This window comes from Hippopotamus amphibius, chromosome X (genome assembly GCF_030028045.1).
Source record: "Hippopotamus amphibius kiboko isolate mHipAmp2 chromosome X, mHipAmp2.hap2, whole genome shotgun sequence".
Taxonomy (NCBI): Eukaryota; Metazoa; Chordata; class Mammalia; order Artiodactyla; family Hippopotamidae; genus Hippopotamus; species Hippopotamus amphibius.
Genome location: NC_080203.1, coordinates 93,876,904 through 93,898,257, shown reverse-complemented (window position 1 = coordinate 93,898,257; position 21,354 = coordinate 93,876,904). Strand labels below are relative to the sequence as shown.

The following is a 21,354-nucleotide window of genomic DNA, read 5'->3' as shown; positions in this document are numbered from 1 at the left end:
CTTTACTGTTTTGCTTTAATTTAGTCTGATATCTCCTGTGGAGTTGAGGGGCTGAGCTCCTGCTCTCACAGGGAAGCAGTGGCTCTGGCAGAGGCAGAATCAGATGGGCCTGGACTGGAAGCTCTTGACTTTTGTTTTTGCTGTAACACTTGTGACCATTCAGGGCCTGGGAGAAGGAACCAGTTAACCCCAGAAGGCCCTGATACAAGATTCTCCTAGGTTTTCTCTATGAAGCCATGAGTTCTTCAAGAGTAGCAGCTAGGCCTGATTTGGGGGGAATCACCTAAGTGTAACCTGGGATAAGTAGGTTCTCCAATGCATGTGTGGGAAATGCATACATTTCCCTATTTCTGGGAGGACTGGAAATGGGAATGGGAACGTGCTTTTTTGGACCTTGTATATGCTTGATCAGAAGCCTCTGGCTGCAGCAAGATGTTTGTGATCCTGGCAAGGCCTCAGGCTCTGAGTGGTTCAGAAAGGTCTAGCTCAGGGCTGGTGGGACAGATGTGTCTGGGTAAGTGAGCAGACAAATACCCACTTACCAACCTGTGAGCTCCCCCAGTAACCTGAGACTGTCTGAGCAGGGCAGGTAGCATGGCTTTCCTTACAGGAGTACGAGTGTGGATTTTGACATCAGTGCCTGGGTTCAAATCCCAGTCCTGTCATCTAATCCCAGCCTTATGACCTTGGCCAACTCATTTAACCGCACTGTGCCTCAGTACCCTCACCTGTAAAGCAGAGGTAATTATTGCAACTGCTTCACAGATGAGTAAGAATGCTCAGAACCAAGCCTGGCTTTAGTAGTGCTGTATAGGTGTCAGTATTAATACTTAGGGAATCACAGATAGTTCCTTGGACTCCCCTCCCAAACTTTGCTCTGCCCATCACCAGCTGTGTAGTGTTGGCTCAGTTTCTTCATCTCTGAGCCTCAGTTTTCTCATCTGCTAAAGGGGAATGACAGTCAGTTTGTGCACTTGGATTGGACGCAGCAAGCATGGCAAGGTAACTGAAGCATGGTGCTAGCTTTGAAAGATTAACAGTGGCCAGCATTTACTGATCTCTGGGTTGAGAGCTTCAAGTTTGTTCTCTCCTGAGTCCTGCTGTGCATGCTGTGTGGTGTAGGGGCTATAATTATGCCAGTATAATAGAGGGGGAAACTGAGGTAGCTCGGAGAAGTGAGCCAGCTCGTTCAAGTACACTTAGCTAGTGAGCGACAGGACCAGGGAGGAGACGATAGGGACGTTTTTAAAAAACTGCTGTTCCTCTTGAAGGCCTGATAGGATTCAGGGCAAATCCTGCATTTTGCTCCTGGTGTTCTCATTGTTCCCAGCATGTCTTGCTTTCCTTCTATTTTTTTTTTTTTTCTGTATTGACCTTAGATGTAAAGCTCGATAGGTTTTTACATGTGTATGCCCTTGTGAAACCATCACCCAGATCAAGATATTGAGTCGTTCCAGTGTCCCAGAATGGCCTTCATTTCTGTCAATTTTCCCAAGTCGTCATCCCAGCTGGCTGTCGTGGGAGCCCTGTCTGTAAGACGCGACAGTTTGGGTAACAGAGTTTGGTCATTTTAGAGTGTGAAAGGAAGGGAACAGAGAAATCAAAAGCTTGCAGGGCCAAGGTGGGTGGAGAGGGTGTTTTTCTTTTAAAATACATGGGTGGTTTTAAGGAGAAATTGAAGCAGCCCGTTCAGACAATTGTTTTGGTATCTGGCCCCAGGTCTGTGGTTCCTAACATGACTTGTGATATTATTTTAAGTGGGCAGATGGCTTTTTGATAGCTTCTTTATCTTGATCTCAGCTCTTGCAAAAGGGAGGTTGGTGCTCATTGCAAGATCAGCGATAAGATTTTCTTTGTAGGTCGGTGGCTTTCTTGGCGAGTACATTTCAACTTATTATTGTTTTAAAACCTGCGTGCTGCCGGTGACTTGGAGTGCTGTTGAAGAACAGCCTCTCCCTGTGACCCAGCCCTTTTGGGAGATGGTGGAGGATCTTAGGGGATAGCTTTAGCCTGCGGGAGCCCTGTTGTAAAGGGCTTCCCGTTCAGGAAGTGTTGGCTACAGGCCCACTGTGCACCAGCACAGCCACGTCACATGGGAGCATGGGAGAAGTCTGTGCTAGCCCTCGGGATACAGCTCAGAAACTGAAATGGCTGCATTCCTCGAATTGCTGGACCAGGCTTTTGATAACCTTTAGGCTTAGCGATGATCCATCAACAAGCATTTATTGAGGTCCTACCATGTGCTGGGCACAGTGCTAGGTTCAAACAGGGCAAAAGCTGCAGACTGGTGCTAAGATGTCAAAGGGCCGGTGGTGAAACTGGGTGGGAGAGGCAGGGATGGAGGGCTTGTTGTACAAGACCTGGCAGAGACCCTGCGGAGTATTCGTGTGCACAGTCTCATCTAATCCTTTCAACATTCCCTGTGAGATAGACTGCTTTGATCCCTCTTTTCTGGATGAGCAAACTGAGGCTCCCAGAGTCCACAATCCCAGGCTGGTGTGGGGTGGAGGTCTGCTTTGGCTTAGCACCCTTGGGAGGTGTCCTGTTCCTCTTAAAGGCCAAGAAAGCCTCAGCATGGCTTTTGAGCAGCCCCTGCCCTCTCCCCAAGTCTGGCCTCCAGGGCTACTAGTCTCCCCTCACGCCATGCTCTGCCTTTCAGCTTCTGTCACTGTGGTCTTTCCAAGGTGCTTTGCCCCCTTCTTGCCTCGGGGCCTTTGTCCATGCTGTTTCCCTCACCAGGAATGTTGGTCCTGTGCCCCTTGCAGTCTCATTTTGATCCTTCAGTTCTAAGAGTGCTTCCTCCTAGAAGCCTGTCCATCTCAACCACCTCAGGCCCCGGACTTTTTATAGCACTGACCACCAAGCCTGCAAGCCCTGTTAGACAATGTCATATAGCAGAGCAGATGAGCATTGCCTCAAATCTAGGATTGTTTTCCACCCTGCCTGGCAGTTCTGCTGTATTATTCTGATCCACTCTTGTCTCATCCCTGAGGTGACTCTTTTGAATGTTCTTTACCTTCAGACTTCCTGCTTCAAAAAAACAAGTAGAAACCTTAAGAATAGAGCTGTCTACAACTTGTAGCCCCCAAGCCTGCAAACTGATTTCCCTCCTTTGTGATACAGGGAAGGAGGGGGCGCTTTTCCTCCCTCAGGCCAGTCCCCCCACTTGTGCTCTGGGTTCCATTTTTCTGCCACTTGCTCCAGAACCTGACATAATCGGTTACCCTTTCTCTCCTGGCAGCTTTTCACTGCCCTCGCCTGAGCCTTTCTATTGGCTTTTATACATGCCAGTGTCTCTACTGTCTTAAAAATGTCCTTTGACCCCACCTCTGTCCCCGCTGCTCCTGCCCAGCACCCAGTCACCCTTCTCCCCTTTACTGCCGAGCCCCCTCTAAACAGTTGTCTACACTTGCCTTTTCCAGTCGCTTCCACCCCTGCATCTGCCAGATTCCATAGGTGGTTTTTTGGTGTTCTTGAAGTAGTTGAGCACTCCTATTTAAAACACTTTCTCCCCTTGTCTTGGGACCACCCTCTGTTGCTTTTCCTCCAAACTCTCTGGTCGTTCTCTTTCTCCCTGCTCTTTCCTTCAGCCTTGTATATACAAACTCGGTATCTACTTGGCTGATGTCCCAAAGATACCTCAAACTCCCCTTGTTCGAGATTGACTCCATCACCTCCTGCATAGAGTCCTGAGCAGGCCCCCACTCCCTGACCCCTCCATTGCTCTTATTCTAGGGCATTCTTTCCTTTTCTGAAGGCCCTGACTTCAGTTTGTAGTTAGACCTTCATTAGGGGATTATTGGATGACCCTCTCTGCCCTGCTAGACTGTAAGCTCCGTGAGGGGTAGGGACATGGTCTGCTTTTGTTCACCGCTGTATTCCCACAGGGCCTGCCATGGTGCCTGGCACTTAACAGGTGCTCAATAAATGTTTGTTGAAAGACTGAGTGTGAGTATCTTTTTTTGATGTCTTCCCGCACACTAAATTGTAAGCTTCCTAGTTGGGTTTGCTCACCATTGTGTCTCCAGGGTCTGTCCCTGGGCTGATGCACAGTAAGGCCTCAATGATTTTTAGGTGTACCTGTAGCTGAGTGGATGGGGACCCAACTTGCAATCCGAGTTGGCAGTTGGGAAATCAAAGTTGAAACAGAATGGGCCAGGGGTCATCTTAGTTGTCTGGAGAGTGAGAATTTTAGTGTGAAAGTGATCTCTTTTATTCCACGGAAAACTGATAGGGTGTCGTGGTTGAGGATGGGGGCCTGAGGCCACATGTTATAAAAGCAGCACAGCTGGGATCTGAGCTGGGTGCTCCTGCTCTGGTGCCCCAGTTCTCAACTGCTGTGCCCGGCTGGGTGATGTATCTTACCAGCTGGGCAACACTGGGCAAGTTGCTTTCCTTTTCAGAGCCTCAGTTTCTCCCAGTGGGAATTTGGAGGGGAGTACTGTCTGTCAAGCACTTCAAAGGCAATTTTCAAATATTTCCTCAATCTGCCTAACAGCTCTCTGAGGTAAGCATTATTACTATACCCTCTTCACAGATGAGGAAACGGAGGCACAGAGAGGTTAAGTAACTCGCTCCATGTCATACAGCTGGTAAGTGGCAGAGCTGAGGTTATTCAAAACCACATGTCATGACCCTTTATTGAGATGTGAAATCAATTTGCTGGGTTCCAACAAACATTAAAAAAAATAGCATAGAATATAATGAGTGCATCACAACATGTAGTAAAGGTAAGTGTTGTCTCATTCAAAGAACAACTGGTTTTCAGAGATATGTATCTATTTACACATGTATGGGTGTGTGCTGGGTTATGATGTAAAATGTATTTCTTACTGTGAGTCACAGCCAAATGAATGAAGTCATTGCTGTAACAGAAGCTTATAGCACAATAAACTGCTCAGCTTCCTCCCTCCATCCTACTGGGTTGTCCGTAAGTCCCAGAACTGACACTGACACAGACTGTAGCTGGGGAAGACAGAGCAGTGCCCCACATAACTTGGTGGCTTTCACAGCTTCCTTCAAACCCTGTTCTTTTCAGAAAGCAGATGGCTCAGGGTAACTGGGATTCCAAGTATCTTGAGCAGGTTGCCGAAGCCACCTGTCCGCTTGGAGAGTCAGCATTATCTTCAGGCTGACTGCGTGGGATCTGGGGTCAGCTGAGTTTCCCTTTGGTTTCAGCACATGACCCACTTTGGGCTGGCCAGGTTCTTTGAAAACATGAGTGTTGGGGGTGCTCTCAGAGGACTTGGGTGGTGGTGGCAGTGATGTGACTGCGCTGAAAGTCTGCTTTGCTCTTCCCCACCGAGGTCAGCCCTCACTTGCTCACTCACTCTCTGACTGTGGTGATTCACTTTTTTGTTCTGTCTTGGCTGGCCTAGTCTGGGGCCCACAGCACTTCTTTCTGAAATCTCACCCCCTGGTCTCCCTGGGTGCCATCTGAGGTCAGAGGCCATTGAGTCTCCTGATGGCAGGAAGACTTTTCACACCCAGGAGACAGGCATGCAGACCTGACACGGCCCCTTCTAGGCTACACTGTCTTGACTAGTTCTCGCGAGAGCACCCATAGGATGTGTGTCCAAGGTGCCCCCTGGTCTGTGCGCTCCAGCTTGTGACTGCCCACTGCCCTTGAGGCGATACCACGTGGCGTGTGTGGGGTTGGTGCCAAAAGAGCAGGTTTCCTTCTCGAAAATTAGCAAGCACACTGGAGGTACAGTTTTGTTCTTAATCTCCTCCCTATTTTTCTAAGAACCCCTCTTCTCTGTTACTGATTAGTGAGTCAGTATACATTTGTACTCCATTTCTTTCACTATCCTCCTTTTGATTAAAGTCACAGCTGCCTCCAAATATTTACTGTGAAAGAGTTCAAGGATATTTAGTGTTTTTTTTTTCAAGCCCACAGTTTCAGACACTGTCTTCAAAATGGGACCCTCTTTGGATGTTATCAGAGTGGTGTGTAGTTAGTAGTTAGTGGGTATAGACACGGTTCCTTGAGCCTCAGTTTATGCATTTGGGAACAGTTTCTTCAAAGGGAAGGGTGTTGTTTCGAAGGATAGATGTGAAGGTTTTCAAATGACTTGGTGTATCAATGAAAAGGACCCACGGTGGAGGAGGTGAACAATAGATGCTGTGCCTCCTGCTTTCATCTCTCTGACTTTGGAGGTAGGAAGAGTGACCTGTGTACTTATGCTGACTTCGTGGATCTTGGGATTGGCTGAATTGCTTGATGTGATTTTTGGATGTTCCGCCTCGTCTCACCCTCCCTGGCTGAAGAGATGTTCTGGGGGCTGAAGGGTTTGTTTTGTATTTGTTTTTCTTCTCTCTCTTCTTCCTTCAAATGGACTGTGGAGTTCTTTTCCTGCTGGTTGGCAGTGTCCTGAGTTCCCCCTCTACTCTCTCATGTACACCTAGGACTCTGGAGTGGGTTTTAGAAGCCTGGTTGTTGTGCACCTGTGCTGGGCCAGGTAGCAGGGGAAGGCTTGCCTAGTCCTGCCCTGGGAGGAGGGCTGCCTCTTTGGGGGTCTTCTTGAGGGTGATTGCTTTAGAAGACCCTAGGAAGATGACATTTTCTTTAATGAAAGACCACACCAGCAAAAGAAGTCAGCAGAAATTGTGTTGGGCCACAAATTCTAAGACCTGGATTTTTGACCTACTCAGGGGAGTGGTGCAGGACCAAGCCAGTTTGCTATGAATCCCCCTTTCTCATCCGTGAAGTGCAGGAGTTGATGGCTGGGCTCCTGGAGTCACCTACTCTATGCCCTGTAGTCTTCTGATTCAAATACCTCTGGTGGGCTGTGTGAGCCCTAGTCTGTGGAGAAAGATAGACAGTCCCTTCCGGATCTTCCAGACTCTAGATCCATGTACATGGTCCAAGCTTCCTCCTCAAGGATGCTAATAAAAAGCAGTTCTTGTAGCCATTTCTGTGTCTGTTGGTCTCCTAGCCACATGTTCCATGAAGGCAGGGAAACTGGGAATGACAGTGTGGGCAAAAGGCAAATCAAAAGCAGAGCTTGAATTAAGGTGGAGGGAGGGATCTTGTCCATTATTGCTGCCTCCTTTCTATATACTCTGGAAAGGATTGGAGATGGGGCTGTGGTAAGACCCTAGCCTCTCTCATCCAAGAAGCAGCATTTTGTTGGTTGAGAGCACAGACTTAGGAGCTGAAAGGTCTAGGTTTCGATCTTCACTGCATGACCTTGAGCCATTTACTTGGCTTCTGTTTCACCATCTGTAAGAGGCGGGTAATAATATTGCCTGCTTCAAAAAAAAAAGTACCTATTTCATAGGGTTCTCATGAGAGTTAAATGAATATATGTGAAGCTATGCGATTATGTGTTTTCAAAAAAGTTGCAACCACTTCCAGAAATGTCAACATCATCCTGTTACTTCTTAGGAAGAAAAAGCACCTGAGCCATTGCCTCAGCTCTTCTCAGGTTTCTGCATGTTTTAGTTAATGGTTCCCTCATTTGCCTTAATCTGTAAACAGTTGATACTCATTGGTGAAAATGAGAACAGCGATTTCTCCATGATCCTCATGCCCTCACCCCTGGCAAGGATAGGCTGAAATACACTTGGTTTCTGCCACTCAGACCTTGGGGCCTGCCTTTCCTGGCAAAGGAGGAAAAAGACCAACAAATATCTATGCTTGATTCAGCCCCTGCTCTGTGCCAGGCCCTGGTGTCTGGCTTGATGTTCTCATTTCCCTCAACTGCCCTGTGCTTGGTGTACACATCCTGGCTCCCCTATGCTCCATTTTAAGGTGAGGAAGGTGAGGTTCAGGGAGATTAAGTGCCCTGCCAGGCTGATATGGTGATGGGTAGAGGGTTGGCGGAGGGACCTAGGCCTCTGTGACCTCAGGTTACTGCCTTTTCTGCTGACCTCTTTCCCATTCTCCAGTTGCTTCCTTCCTTCCCTTCGCTGTTTCCTGTGCCCCACAGTCCTTGCTTGCCCTTTCTTGGAAAAGATGGTTTCCTCCACAGCCAGAAATATACCCTAAAGAAATGATCCAAAATGTTCATTAAGCTATGCCCAATGATGTCTGCTGAAGTCTGCTTTGCGAGAGCAAGATGAAGGAAACAACCTAGCTGCCCAGTAGGAAGGGATTAGCTACATACATTAAGGTCAGCCCATGTGATAGGAGTAGCCATTTCAAATGTTTACAAAAGTATATAATGCTGCTTCTTACTGTTAAGTGGACAAAGCCAGCTGCAAAATTATGCCTGCAGAATCTAAAGGATTCACAGAATGTGTGGAATGAAATTTTCCAAAATGGTAACGGTGGTTGCCTCTGGCTGATGCGTGACTTTTCTCCTGCTTCTTTACGCTTTCCTGTATTTCGTCAATTTTCTGCAGCGATTGTGTAGGACTTTCTGACTAGAGGATAGAAAGAGGCAGCAGAAGAGAAAACAGCAGCTGTCAGGTGAGGGTGGGCCAGCAGAGAGGCTCAGGAGGTGCCGGTAGGTGGCAGAGCCGGCCTTTCAGGGCATCAGATCCATGCATTCTCTCCTCCGCCCCACAGGCCTAACGAGGAGGAGCTGAGGATGAAGAGTGCGGACGATAATACCCCTGCTGTGGGTAAGCAATTGGCAGGCTGTGGGAGTTTTAGCTTACATTTACCATTTCTTTCTTCCTCCCCTTTTCTTTCTCCACAAATTAAGAGGCACCCTCTGCCTTAGACTGTCACAGAAAGCTTCAGAGGCAAATCTGCCAATTGGCTAGAAGAGTGTATTTTCTTAACCAAACCAGGCTTGTTTATACACTTGCCTGGCCCCGACGCTGTCCTCTTACTTCCAGCAGAGCGTCCTGATGTCCAGGAGTCAGTGGGTCCCCTGGTGGCCCCCACGCCTCTCCGTCCGTGGCCCCAGATGACACTTCAGGTAAGCAGACCTGGCAGCCTCTGGATGGGCAGCCTGATGGGAGGCTGGGTGGTGGGGGCTGGCTGGCTCTGGGTCTACCCTAGGTTGGAGGGAGGCTCCCCAAATCCGAACTTGGTGGCGAAAGGGTAGAATGCAGTTATTTGCCTGGGCTTATAGAAATGTCATTTGTTAGTTTAGCAGATATTTATTGAGTGCTTGCTCTGTGCCAAGCACTGTTATGGACACTGGTAATACAATAATGACCAAAAACACTGTCTTCATGGGGCTTACTCACATTTTAGTGGAGTGAGACATAATAAAACAAAATAGTAGTTAAAATATATGGTATTTTAGATGATGATGAGTGCTAAGGAAAAAAATAAAGGGATAAGGAGAGAGTGTGTATGTGTGGGGAGGGTTGAGGGAGGGGAGAATTTGCAACTTCAGATTGGGTGGCCAGGGAAGGCCTTAGTGGTCAGTGAGATTTGAGCAAAGATCTGAAGAAAGTGAAATAGTGAGGCATGTGGGTAACTAAGGGAAGAACATCTCAGGCAAGTGCAAAGTCCCCAAGGTGGGGCCATGGCTAATATGTGTGAGGAACAGCGAGGAGGTCAGTGCAGCGGAGTGAGGGGGAGCGGCAGGCGGTGAGGTGGGAGAGGATGGGGGGATAGATTGTGTGGGGCCTCACGGGCCATGGAGAGGACTCTGGCTTTTACTCCAAAAGACAGGGGAGCAGAGTAGGGCCGTGACCTGACTTAGGATTTAACAGGCTCCCTCTGGCTGCTGTGTGGAAAATAGACTACAGGGTTGAAGGCAGAAGCTGGGGGACCTAAGGAGGAGGAGGCCACTGCAGTGGTCCAGGCGAGTGATGCTGGTGCTGGCAGGGAGATAGAGAGATTCTAGAGATGTAAGTGTGTGTGTGTGTGTGTGTGTGTGTGTGTGTGTGTGTGTGTGTATTTTAACTTTTTATTACAAAGATTTTCAAACATATAAAAGTAAAGAAACTGGGAATTCCCTGGTGGTCCAGTGGCTAAGACTCTGCGCTTCCACTGCACAGGGCATGGGTTTGATCCCTGGTTGGGAAACTAAGATCCCAGATGCCATGCAAGAGGCCAAAAATAATGATGATGATGATGATAATAATAATAATAATAATAATAATAATAATAATAATAATAATTAGTTAAGAAACCAGTATAATGAACCCACATATACTCATCACCCAGCTTCAACAAATTTCAACACATCCATTCCTACTTTTTCTATACCCCACCCCCTCCTCTCGCCTTCTCTATGGACTTATTTTGGAAAAAATCCAGATGTTATGTCATCCATGAATACTTCAGTTTATATTTCAGAACATCAAGTACTCTTTTAAAAAAAAGTCATCGTTACCCCTCATAAAATTAACAATAATTCCTTAGTATCATCAAATATTTGGTCAGTGTTCAAATTTCCTTGTCTCAGAAGTGTTTTAGGGTCCAAACAAGGTCAATACATTGCATTTGGTTGGTGGGTCTTTTTAGATTTCTAAATCTATCTCACTTTTGCAATTTGTTTGTTGAAGAAGCCTTGTTTGTCCTATAGAGTTTCACACAGTCTGGATTTGGCTGATTGCATCCACATGGAAACACATTTCTACTCTATTTTTAATAATTTATTCTATTTAATTAATTTGATCTAGTATTAAATTTAATTAATGTATTACACTATTACTTTTATTAAATGAATGTATTAAATATAATCTGTTACTATTAAATTAATTTAAATAGAATTGATTCTATTTACTTCTATTTCTGTTGTATTTATTAGCTGGAATTCTTCTCCAAAGAAAAACTTTCTCATATCAACTATTTGGCTACCTTGAGCATATATACCCTGAGGGTATACAGTTTCTATGGAAAAAGCTGGATAAATACTGAAAAATTTCTCTTTTATTTATGAGTTTTCAGAAGAAATGAACTTGTCCAAAGGTGACCAATTAAGGGATTTAAGTTTTGGGGTGGCATTATTAACTCATGAATTTTAAACATATTTGATGAGTTTCAATCCATTGCACCTATTTATTTATTTTGACACTTGAATTGAACTGTCTCTGGCCAGTGGGAGCTTATTTCCATTGGCTCCAGAGTTCTTTTGACACATCCCCAACATTCTTTGGGCACTTTCTCACATTCTAGTATGTCAGTATGTCCCAGCCTCATCTTGTACTTTCCCTGCCCCAAACCTGGAAACAATCATTTATTTCAGGAGCCCTGATTCCTTTTAGTGGAGAGTGGTATTTAGAAACCAAGATCTGAGTGCTAGGTATGCTTGTTGCTACTAGATTGGTCATTGTTTCTAGGCCTTGTCAAAAGACAGAGCTAGGAGATACATTTTTTTAAAAGAGAAAATACATGAATTCATATGGGTATTCTGGATATGTTTTGGAGGTCAACCAACAGCATTTACTGATAGTCATTCACCAGATGTTGGTATCCACTGAATTTCTCAGCTTTATGATCTACAGGAAGCCCCCTTTTATTCCATCTAATTTTGTTACTTTAATATGGACATAGTCTTGGAGTTAAGAAAATTATAGTTCTTTAAGGAGTTTTCATCTGGAAACACCTGTGGGGCTGGTTGTGCGCTGTCAGCAGTTCTCACTGTCTCTGCTTGTCCCATCCCCTCCTCTTCTTCCTTCCCTTCCCTTTTTCTCCCCTCCCATCCCCTCTCCCCCCATGGCTCCAGGTTCCTGAAGTTACAGTGACTGGCAAACCCCCAGAGGAAGGTGATGTCCCCAGAAGCAGTCCGCCTGTGACATTCACAGAGGTCCCTCAGGCACCGACCATCAGGATTCCCCTCTCTTCCTCTCTCTGTGGCCTGGGTGGCTCTCCCAGGGACCAGGCCTCGGGGCCCGATGCAAGTGAGGGGGCAGCCAGGCCTCTCCTGGAACCCAGCCAGCGACAGGTGGAGGCCACGTGGGAAGTATCCAGCGAGAATGAAAGGGGCCGAAGGGATCCCATAATGGGAACTATCATGGATGAGCCCCTCGGGGGTCTGGAGGTCGTGAGTGGGTTGGAGGAGCTGCTTGGCGAGGACACCATTGACCAGGAGCTGGAGCAGCTCTACCTGTCCCACCTGAGCCGCCTGCGGGCTGCCGTGGCTGCTGGTGGGGCAGGAGGTGGTGGGGAGGGCCCCACAGATGGGGGGGTATCCCCCAGCCATCCCCTGGGCATACTCACGGACCGCGACCTGATCTTGAAGTGGCCTGGCCCTGAGCGGGCCCTGAACAGTGCCCTGGCTGAGGAGATCACGCTGCACTATGCCCGGCTGGGGCGTGGTGTGGAGCTCATCAAGGATACGGAGGACCCTGATGAGGAGGGGGAGGGGGAAGAGGGGCTCTCCATCATACCCTCCAGCCCAGAAGGGGACACCCCCAAGGAATCGCCTCCGGAAATCCTCTCTGGGGCCCATTCTGTGGTAGCGGCTATGGGAGATGTGTGGCTCCCATGGGCAGAAGGCTCGGGATGTAACAGCCCTGTGGTTCTGGGTATAGAGGGTCAGTTCCCTGGGGCTCCAGAGAAGGGGATGGGCAAGGACTCTGACTCTTTGCATGTGAATAGGGTGGTAGTGGGGGTGACTGGGTCCTTGCGGGGGACAGAAGCCCAGATGGAGTTTACCACTGAGTTGGCAGACAGATCGGTTTCTCTATCTGGCAAGGAGCCAGCTGCTCCAGTGCTGCAGGGGCAAGATCTCCCCCTCCTTGGTCCCTTGAGGGCTGAAGTCTGTCCTTCTAGCCTGGCCAGGCCCCATGTGAGCTCCCAGGATGAAGAGGGTTCAGGCCCAAGCCTTGAGCCCCCAAAGAGGTCTCCCCCACTAGCAGCCCCTGCAGAGAATGTCTGTGTATTGCCTCCCCAGCTCTGGGGGCCCTTGACCCAGACTCTGGGGGTCCTGGCTGGGTTGGTGGTGGTCCCTGTGGCTCTGAACAGTGGTATGTCCCTCCTGGTGCTTGCGCTGTGCCTCTCTCTGGCCTGGTTCTCGTAGGAGCTGCTTGTGAGATCAGCAATAATAGGCTTCCCCCTCTCTGGGGAGGGGCAGCCCCTCCCCTCAGAGGGTTCAGATGGGATGTGTGGCCTGTACAGTGAAGGGTTCTTTGCTTCTGAGAATGCTCGACTGGAGAGAGGCCTTCCTGTTCCTTAGCTCTCCAGTCAGCACGGGGCTCCCTGTGATGATACCAGTGGAGAGAAACAGCATGGGTGGGTGGTGTGAGTGAGAATTTTCAGAATGGAACTGGGCATGTCCTCCCTTCCCATCCCCCCCCTCAAGCCTGTATTTATTTTTGTATAATTCTCTGGATGAGGGAGAGTGGTCATGAGCTGGTCTTGGGGCACAATTACCCAGAGATATATTTATTAACAGCCAACCTGTGCAACCTGCTGGAGCTTTATTTTTAATTTAATTTATATAGAGTACCTATTATTATATGCCACAATACAGCTCTATGAGAAACGATGTGTCTTGTTCAATGTTCTCTTGTGGGGGCCTGAATGTGCAGGGTGGTCACATCCTGTGGAAGGACCATGATGGGGAGTGGGTTGGGGGTGGTGGGATGTGGTCATGCCTGCTGCTGCTGCTTCAATATGTCCTTGAGGATCTGTGTCACCTCATCTTATGGTACTAATCCATGTGGTCTGGTGGTCTTTGGGGGGCAGGTCCTTTGGTCTTTTCCACATTCTGTCAGGGAGGGAGGAAGAATGGTGGCCACGTGAGTGTTTGGTGTCACACATGACATGACGTGGTCAGCTGTGGTTGAGGGGATATTGGTTGTGAGTCAGCCACAAGGTTTTGAGGTTAGTGAAAAAAAAAAAACAACCAACACAGCCTTTGACACTAGAAGGGAGAGCCCTCTGCCCTCAAGATTGAAAAGGCCTCAGAAAGGACAGAGGACTTAATGTGCTGTGAAAAATTCATTTCAGAGTTGCTGTCCACAGACATTGCATTCTAACTCAAAACTGGAAACCCAGAAGCTTTGAAAGAAAGGATAGATGTGTATACTGCATGCAAATAAAAAACTCTGCATAGCAAAATAAAACACCATATATTTGTTTACTTCCCTTCACAGCAAACTTTGTACCAGCTTTCTTCAGTCCTTCTCCTCCAGGGCTCCAATGCTTTTCTGAAGCAGCCCCAATTGGATTTTGTTGCCCAACCACTTCAGCAAAAGTGCTGAACTCCCTGATGAGCACATTGTTCTATCAACAGTTGAGTCTCAGACCTTATCTTACTTGACCTATTGGCAGCATTTGACACAGTTGACCATCTCCTCAACTTTGAAATCCTTTCTTCACTTGGTTTCTAGGATACCACATTCTTGTAGTTTTCCTCGTTCCTCACTGGCCACTCTTCTAGAACAGTACCTGGGACACAGTCAGTGCTCAATAAATACCTATTGAATGAAATAAATGAACAAACATATGTGGGGAAGTATAGAGGCATGGCTAGAGAACTTAGTTGATCATTCGTTGGTTACAACTCACTTGAGTTCCACAAGTGCTGACGTCTGCTCTGCTCTGAGGACACAGAGGAAGGAGCCCACAGTCTAGTGGGGGAGACAGACACAGAGAAAGAATTTCAGTGCAGTGTGGTTAGTGCATTAGCAGTGATGGACCAGTGAGCTGTGGGGGCCCTAGGACTGATGCTCAATCCAGTGTGGGGACTCTGGAAGCCTTCTTGGAGGATGTGATGCCTGAGCTGCATTTTAAAAAAAACAAGAATTCCCTGGTGGTCCCATGGTTGGGACTTGGCACTTTCACTGCCAAGGCCCGGGTTTGATCCCAGGTAGGGGAACTAAGATCCCACAAGCCTCATGGCGCAAAAACAAACAACCCCCACAATAACAAAACAACGACAACAAAACCCCCACACAAAACAAGAAGGAATCCACTAGGTGATGAAGGGCAGCAGAGGGCAGTCCAGTCAGAAGGAATGGCATTGCAGAGGTCTGCAAGTGGAAAACAGCTGGTGAAAACAAATTCAACACACCCATATTTCACCTTTCAATAAGGATATTCTGACTTTGTCAAATGTCAAAGTCCAGACATATGTCTGTGGCCCTCCACTGATGTGATAATTTGCTCAATGTCCAAAAAAACAGCTTTATGCCAATTGGGTTGAAAAATTAGATAAAATGGACAAATCACTACAGATATATAACTTGCCAAAACTGTCTCCAGATGGCTTCACTGAAATACTCCAGGAATAATAATTTACAATAATTATTTTTAATAACAATTGGAATTTTATGAAAGCAATTCCAAAGTGTAGAAAAAGAGGGAGCATTCCTAATTCACTTTATGTGGCTGATATAACTTTTTAAAAAAATTATTTATTTGTTTATTTTTGGCTGCATTGGGTCTGTTGCTGTGCGTGGGCTTTCTCTAGTTGTGTTGCGATGCGTGGACTTATTGCCGTGGCTTCTCTTGCAGAGCACGGGCTCTAGGCTCGCAGGCTTCAGTAGTTGCGGCACATGGGCTCAGTAGTTGTGGCTCGTGGACTCCACGGCACAGGCTCAATAGTTGTGGTGCACGGGGTTAGTTGTTCCTTGGCATGTGGGATCTTCCTGGACCAGGTATTGAACTCGTGTCATGTGGGATCTTCCTGGACCAGGTGTCAAACCCATGTCCCCTGCATTGGCAGGCAGATTCTTAACCACTGTGCCACCAGGGAAGTCCAAGGGCTGATATAACCTTGATACCAAAACCTTATGAGTGAGAAAAGAATACTACAGAACAGTTTCAAGAAAATAAATGTAAACATTTTAAGCTAAATGATAACTGCCTGTCTTAGTCTGTTCAGGCTACTATAGCAAAATAGTGTAGACTAGGTGGATAATAAACAACAAACATCTATTTCTCACAGTTATGGAGGCTGGGAAGTCCAAGATCAAGGTGTCAGCAGATTTGGTGTCTGGTGAGGACTAACTTCCTGGTTCATAGATGGCTGTCTTCTCGCTATGTCTTCACATAGTGAAGGGGCAAGATTGCTCTCTGGGGTCTTTTATGAAGGCATTAATCCCCATTCATGAGAACTCCACTCTCATGACCTAGTCACCTCCCAAAGACCCTACCTCCTAATACCCTCACATTGGGAATCAGGTTTCAACATGTGAATTTTGAGGGGACACAAACATTCAGTCTATAGCATTGCCTAAGTCCAATATATTAAAAAAGAAAAAGATGATCAAGTTGGATGTATTCTAAAACTGCAGTGTGGTTTAGCATTTGAACTCAATAAGCATAATTTGCCTTATTAGCAGATTAAAGGAGAAAAACCACAATCATCTCAATAAATCTAGAGAAAGTGTTAGATAAAATTCAACATTTATTCATGATTGAAAAAATCTTAGCAAATTAGTTGAATAAATTTTCTTAAAGGGTATCTACAAAGATTTATAGTAAATGACATACTTAGAAGTGAAATATTAGTAGCTTTGACACTTGGAATGTGGCAAGGATGCCCGCTATCACCATTTCTGCTCAGCATTGTACTGGAGGGCCTAGCAAGCACAATAAGGCAAAGAAAAGAAATAAAATATTTAAAAATTGGAAATGAAGAACAGAATTGTCATTATTTGTAGATGATATCACTGTATATTTAGAAAATCCAAAATAGTCCATAGGTAAATTATTGGAATTATTAAGAATTTAAGAAGATTTCTGATACAAAATTCATATTTTAAAATCTATTGCTTTTATATGCTAACAACAAAGACAATTTTTAATAAAGATACCATTTACGAACTATTTAGAAATTAACAAAAGAGGCCAAGTTTTTTGGGGAAAAATATAAAATCTTATTGAAAGACATTTTAAAATACTAAATAAATAGATACACATGTTCATCGAAGGGAAGAGGCAATGTCATAAAGCTGTCAGTTCCCTCTAAAGTGTTTTATAGGTTCAATAAAAATACACTGCCAACTAGCCAGGGCACCCATACTTATTATAAAGGTATAGCAATTAAGATGGTGTGATATTGCTGCAAGGGTAGACAAACAGACCAATGAAAGACCAGTGGTCTCAGAAACAGACCCATTCATAATGTAGACAGAGAATAGGTGGCCAAGGAGGTACTGTGAAACCAGTGGGGAATGATTGGACTTCCAATAAATGGAACAATCAGTTATCCATATTGAAAAAAAACAAAGTTGGATCCTTACCTCACAACACAAATAAAAATAATACTAGGTGGATTGAAAACCTAAACGTGAAAGGCAAAACCAAAGAGATTTTTTTTTAAATTATTTTTTTCTGCATCGGGTCTTACTTGCTGCACGTGGGATCTTTCATTGTGGCGCACGGGCTTCTCTCTAGTTGTGACATGCTGTGGGATCTTATTTCCCCAACCAGGTATGGAACCAGCGTCCCCTGCATTCCAAGATGGATTCTACCACCGGACCACCAGGGAAGTCCCCCAAAGAGCTTTAAGACTTTAAAATAGTAGAATATAGAAGATAGGAAAGTTTTTCTTAAGACAGAAAGGGTGCTTCCCTGGTGGTCTAGTGGGTAGGACACCACGCTCTCAGTGCAGGGGGCCTGGGTTCAGTCCCTGGTGGGGGAACTAGATCCCACATGCCGCAACCAAGAAGTCTGCATGCTGCAACTAAGACCTGGCACAGCCAAAATAAATATTTTTTTAAAAAGACAGAAAAACACTAAATGACAATTATAAAACATTCAATTACATTAAGATTAAGAATGTCTATTGATCAAAAAACACCATAAAGAGAATGAAAACCACAAATTGGGACACAAATTGGGAGAAGATAATTGAAACACATTTAACTGATGAAAGGCTCAAACCTACAATGTATTAAAAACTGCAAATAGAAAAACCAGAAGTGCCATGAACTGTATAAATACATTGTATATTCACAGAATGAAATATTGTACAATGAGAATGAAAGATGTACGAATACAGGAACAGCCTGGACGAACTGCACAGATATGACATCAAGCAAAAGAAGCCAAACGTAAATGATTACACACTGTATTACCCATTTACACAAAGTTCAAAAATAGGCAAAACTGGGCTTCCTAGGTGGGGCAGTGGTTAAGAATCCGCCTGCCAATGCAGAGGACATGGGTTCGATCCCTGCTCCAGGAAGATCCCACATGCCGCGGAGCAACTAAGCCCGTGTGCCAAAAAAAAAAAAAAAAAAAATAGGCAAAACAAATCCATTACTAGTGGTAAAATTATAAAGAAAAATCAAGGAATGATAATCACCAACTCATAATAGTGTTTACTTCTAGTGGAGGGAGGGATATGATTGAGAAGGGATCCAGGGGACTTATGGAATGTGGATGATGGTCTACTGCTTGATCTGGGTGGTTGTTCATGGATGTGAAACTCATTAATATTCATTAAGATGTACATTTCTGAGGTTAAAAAAAAACACAAAAGAAACAACTAAAAATGCAGTGAGAAGTGGGAGTAATGTGACACTCGGGACCCTTCCACACAGGGTCTGAGCCACCCCAGTTTCCTTGTCTAGATCATGAAGTGTAGACTGCTTCCTTCAGAACCTCCTCTGGGGTCAGGGTCCTCCTGTCTTCAGTCCTGGAAGTTACTGAGGTTCCCTCAGCCCTGTCTGTGGAAGTCATATTTGGGGGGATTGTTTATACTTTATTTCCTGACACCAGCCGTGGTGTCAGGGGACACCTGTCTCTGAAGGGATGGATAGGATCTGCCCATGTTGTCCTTAGACATTAGAGTCCATCTCCCCTTGGACCTCATTCACACTCATAGTAACTGAGGAAAAATGTGGTTTTACAGCTTGGCAAATCTCATGTAAAGGCCAGAACCCCAAGTCCTGGCAAGTGACCTTAGGCAAGTCACCTGTTCTCTCCCAGTTCCTCATTCACAAAAGGGGCTAATGCCCATCAGGCTTCGGAGAAAACACGTGTAATGGCCCTCACTCATGACCACATTGTTGTTGTTGTTGTTGTTGTTGTTGTTTTGGCTTTGCCACACAGCTTGCAGGATTTCAGTTCCCTGACCAGGGACTGAACCTGGGCCACAGCAGTGAAAGCAGTGAGTCCTAACCACTGGACAGCTAGGAACTTCCCCACGACCACATTTGATTAATCTAGTAATCCAGTCAGTGGAGAAGGGTGAGCAAGAGGAGGGACTCTGGAATGACACTGTCCAGGATTGAATTTCCATCATGTCACATGATGGGCAAGTTACTCAAGCTCTCTGTGCCTCCCTTTGCTTCTCTGTCCTTAGGGGTAATAACTTTCCCCCCTCACAGGGCCATGCAGAAGGTTAAATGCGATAACACATCATTCACCTAGGGCAGTGCTTGGTAGGGCAAGTAAACAGCAGTTGTTATCAGCCCCCTCTAGATCTCAACTGTCACTCATAACACCTTGTCCCCACCCTCAAGTGTGTGTATTATTATAGTGGTGGATAATGGGCAGGGTGGGGGGCTCCTTTGTACCCCAGGCCCCTTCTCTGCCTGCCCCCTTGAGAATAACTGGGTCTGAATATACCCTCCCCAGGGGACCTGTACGCTCCTCAGTCTCCCCCTGTTTCTGAGGTTGACTGAGGGGACAGGGCCACCACCTCATCCCAGGGGTACCACCTCATAGAGGCCACAGGACTGGGCATTTCTGACAGAAATTGGGGCCTGAGAAGGAGGAATGAAGGGAGTGGGGAGGACATCTGTTTCCCCATCTAGCAGTTTCCTATTAATGGTATAACAAAAGTACAACAAACTTGGTGGCTTGAAACAATACAAATGTATTATCTTTCAGTTCTAGAGTTTAGAAGTCTCATAAGGTGTCCTCAGGGCTGTGTTCCTTCTGGGCCGTCTGGAGGCTCTCAGGGAGAAATCATTCCCTTGCATTTTCCAGCTTCTAGAGGTGACCTGTAGTCCTTGGCCCCCTTCTTCCATCTTCAAAGCCAGCAATAGCCAGTTGCTTCTTTTTTTTCTCTCTCTTCTACTCAAGTTTTTTTTAAGAACTTTTATTGAGATACAGTTAACAGACAATAAACTGCATATATTTAGAGTGTACAATTTGGTATTTTTTTCTTATTAGTAATGTGTATATGGCAATCCCAATCTCCCAATTCATTCCCCCCCAACCCTCCATGCTTTCCCCACTTGGTGTCCATATGTTTGTTCTCTACATCTGTGTCTCTATTTCTGCCTTGCAAACCGGTTGATTTGTACCATTTTTCTATATTCCGCATATATGTGTTAATATATGATATTTGTTTTTCTCTTTCTGACTCATTTCACTCTGTATGACAGTCTCTAGGTCCATCTCTCATTGCTTTTTACAGCTGAGTAATATTCCATTGTATATATGTACCACATCTTTTTTATCCACTCATCTATTGCTGGACATTTAGGTTGCGTCCAGGTCCTGGCTATTGTAAATAGTGCTGCAACGAACATTGGAGTGCATGTGTATTTTTTGAATGATGGTGTTCTCTGGGTATATGCCCAGCAGTGGGATTGCTGGGTCATATGGTAACTCTATTTTTAGTTTTGCAAGGAACCTCCATACTGTTCTCCATAGTGGCTGTATCAATTTACATTCCCACCAGCAGTGCAAGGGCGTTCCCTTTTCTCCACACCCTCTCCAGCATTTACAGTTTGTAGAGTTTCTGATGATGCCCATTCTAACCAGTGTGAGGTGATACCTCATTGTAGTTTTGATTTGCATTTCTCTAATAATTAGTGATGTTGAGCAGCTTTTCATGGGCCTCTTGGCCATCCATATGTGTTCTTTGGAGAAATGCCTATTTAGGTCTTCTGCCCGTTTTTTGATTGCGTTGTTTGTTTTTTTGATATTGAGCTGGATGAACTGTTTACATATTTTGGAGATTAATCCTTTGTCTGTTGATTCATTTGCAAATATTTTCTCCCATTCTGAGGGCTGTCTTTTCGTCTTGCTTATAGTTTCCTTTGCTGTGCTGAAGCTTTGAAGTTTCATTAGGTCCCACTTATTTATTTTTGTTTTTATTTCTAAAACTCTAGGGGGTGGATCAAAAAAGATCTTGCTGTTATTTACGTCAAAGAGTGTTCTTCCTAGGTTTTCCTCTAGGAGTTTTATAGTGTCTGGCCTTACATGTAGGTCTTTAATCCATTTTGAGTTTATTTTTGTGTATGGTGTTAGGAAGTGTTCTAATTTCATTCTTTTACATGTAGCTGTCCAGTTTTCCCAGCGCCACTTATTGAAGAGGCTGCCTTTTCTCCATTGTATATCCTTGCCTCCTTTGTCATAGATTAGTTGACCATAGTGTATCTCTGGGCTTTCTATCCTGTTCCATTGATCTATATTTCTGTTTTTGTGCCAGTACCATACTGTCTTGATCACTGTAGCCTTGGAGGATAGCCTGAAGTCAGGAAGCCTGATCCCACCAACTCCGTCTTCCTTCTCAAGATTGCTTTGGGGTCTTTTGCGTTTCCATACAAATCGTAAGATTTCTTGTTCTAGTTCTGTGAAAA

General features: G+C 45.6%; 1 protein-coding gene across 4 annotated transcripts in view; it reads left to right on the top strand.

Annotated features, from left to right (window-relative positions):
• PPP1R3F (protein phosphatase 1 regulatory subunit 3F) overlaps positions 1-13,347 on the top strand; it is a 28,621-nt gene extending 15,274 nt beyond the window's left edge. For 2 of the 4 annotated variants that reach the window (XM_057718723.1, XM_057718722.1), the window contains exons 2-4: positions 8,516-8,571; positions 8,791-8,873; positions 11,583-13,334. In XM_057718723.1, the coding sequence (XP_057574706.1) occupies positions 8,538-8,571; positions 8,791-8,873; positions 11,583-12,878 (1,413 nt within the window). In that variant the 5' untranslated portion in view covers positions 8,516-8,537 and the 3' untranslated portion in view covers positions 12,879-13,334. Of the gene's footprint in view, positions 1-8,515; positions 8,572-8,790; positions 8,874-11,582 lie in introns of all 4 variants that reach the window. The other 2 variants (XM_057718720.1, XM_057718721.1) reach the window with 2 other exon arrangements.
• Positions 13,348-21,354: the final 8,007 nt, after the last annotated feature.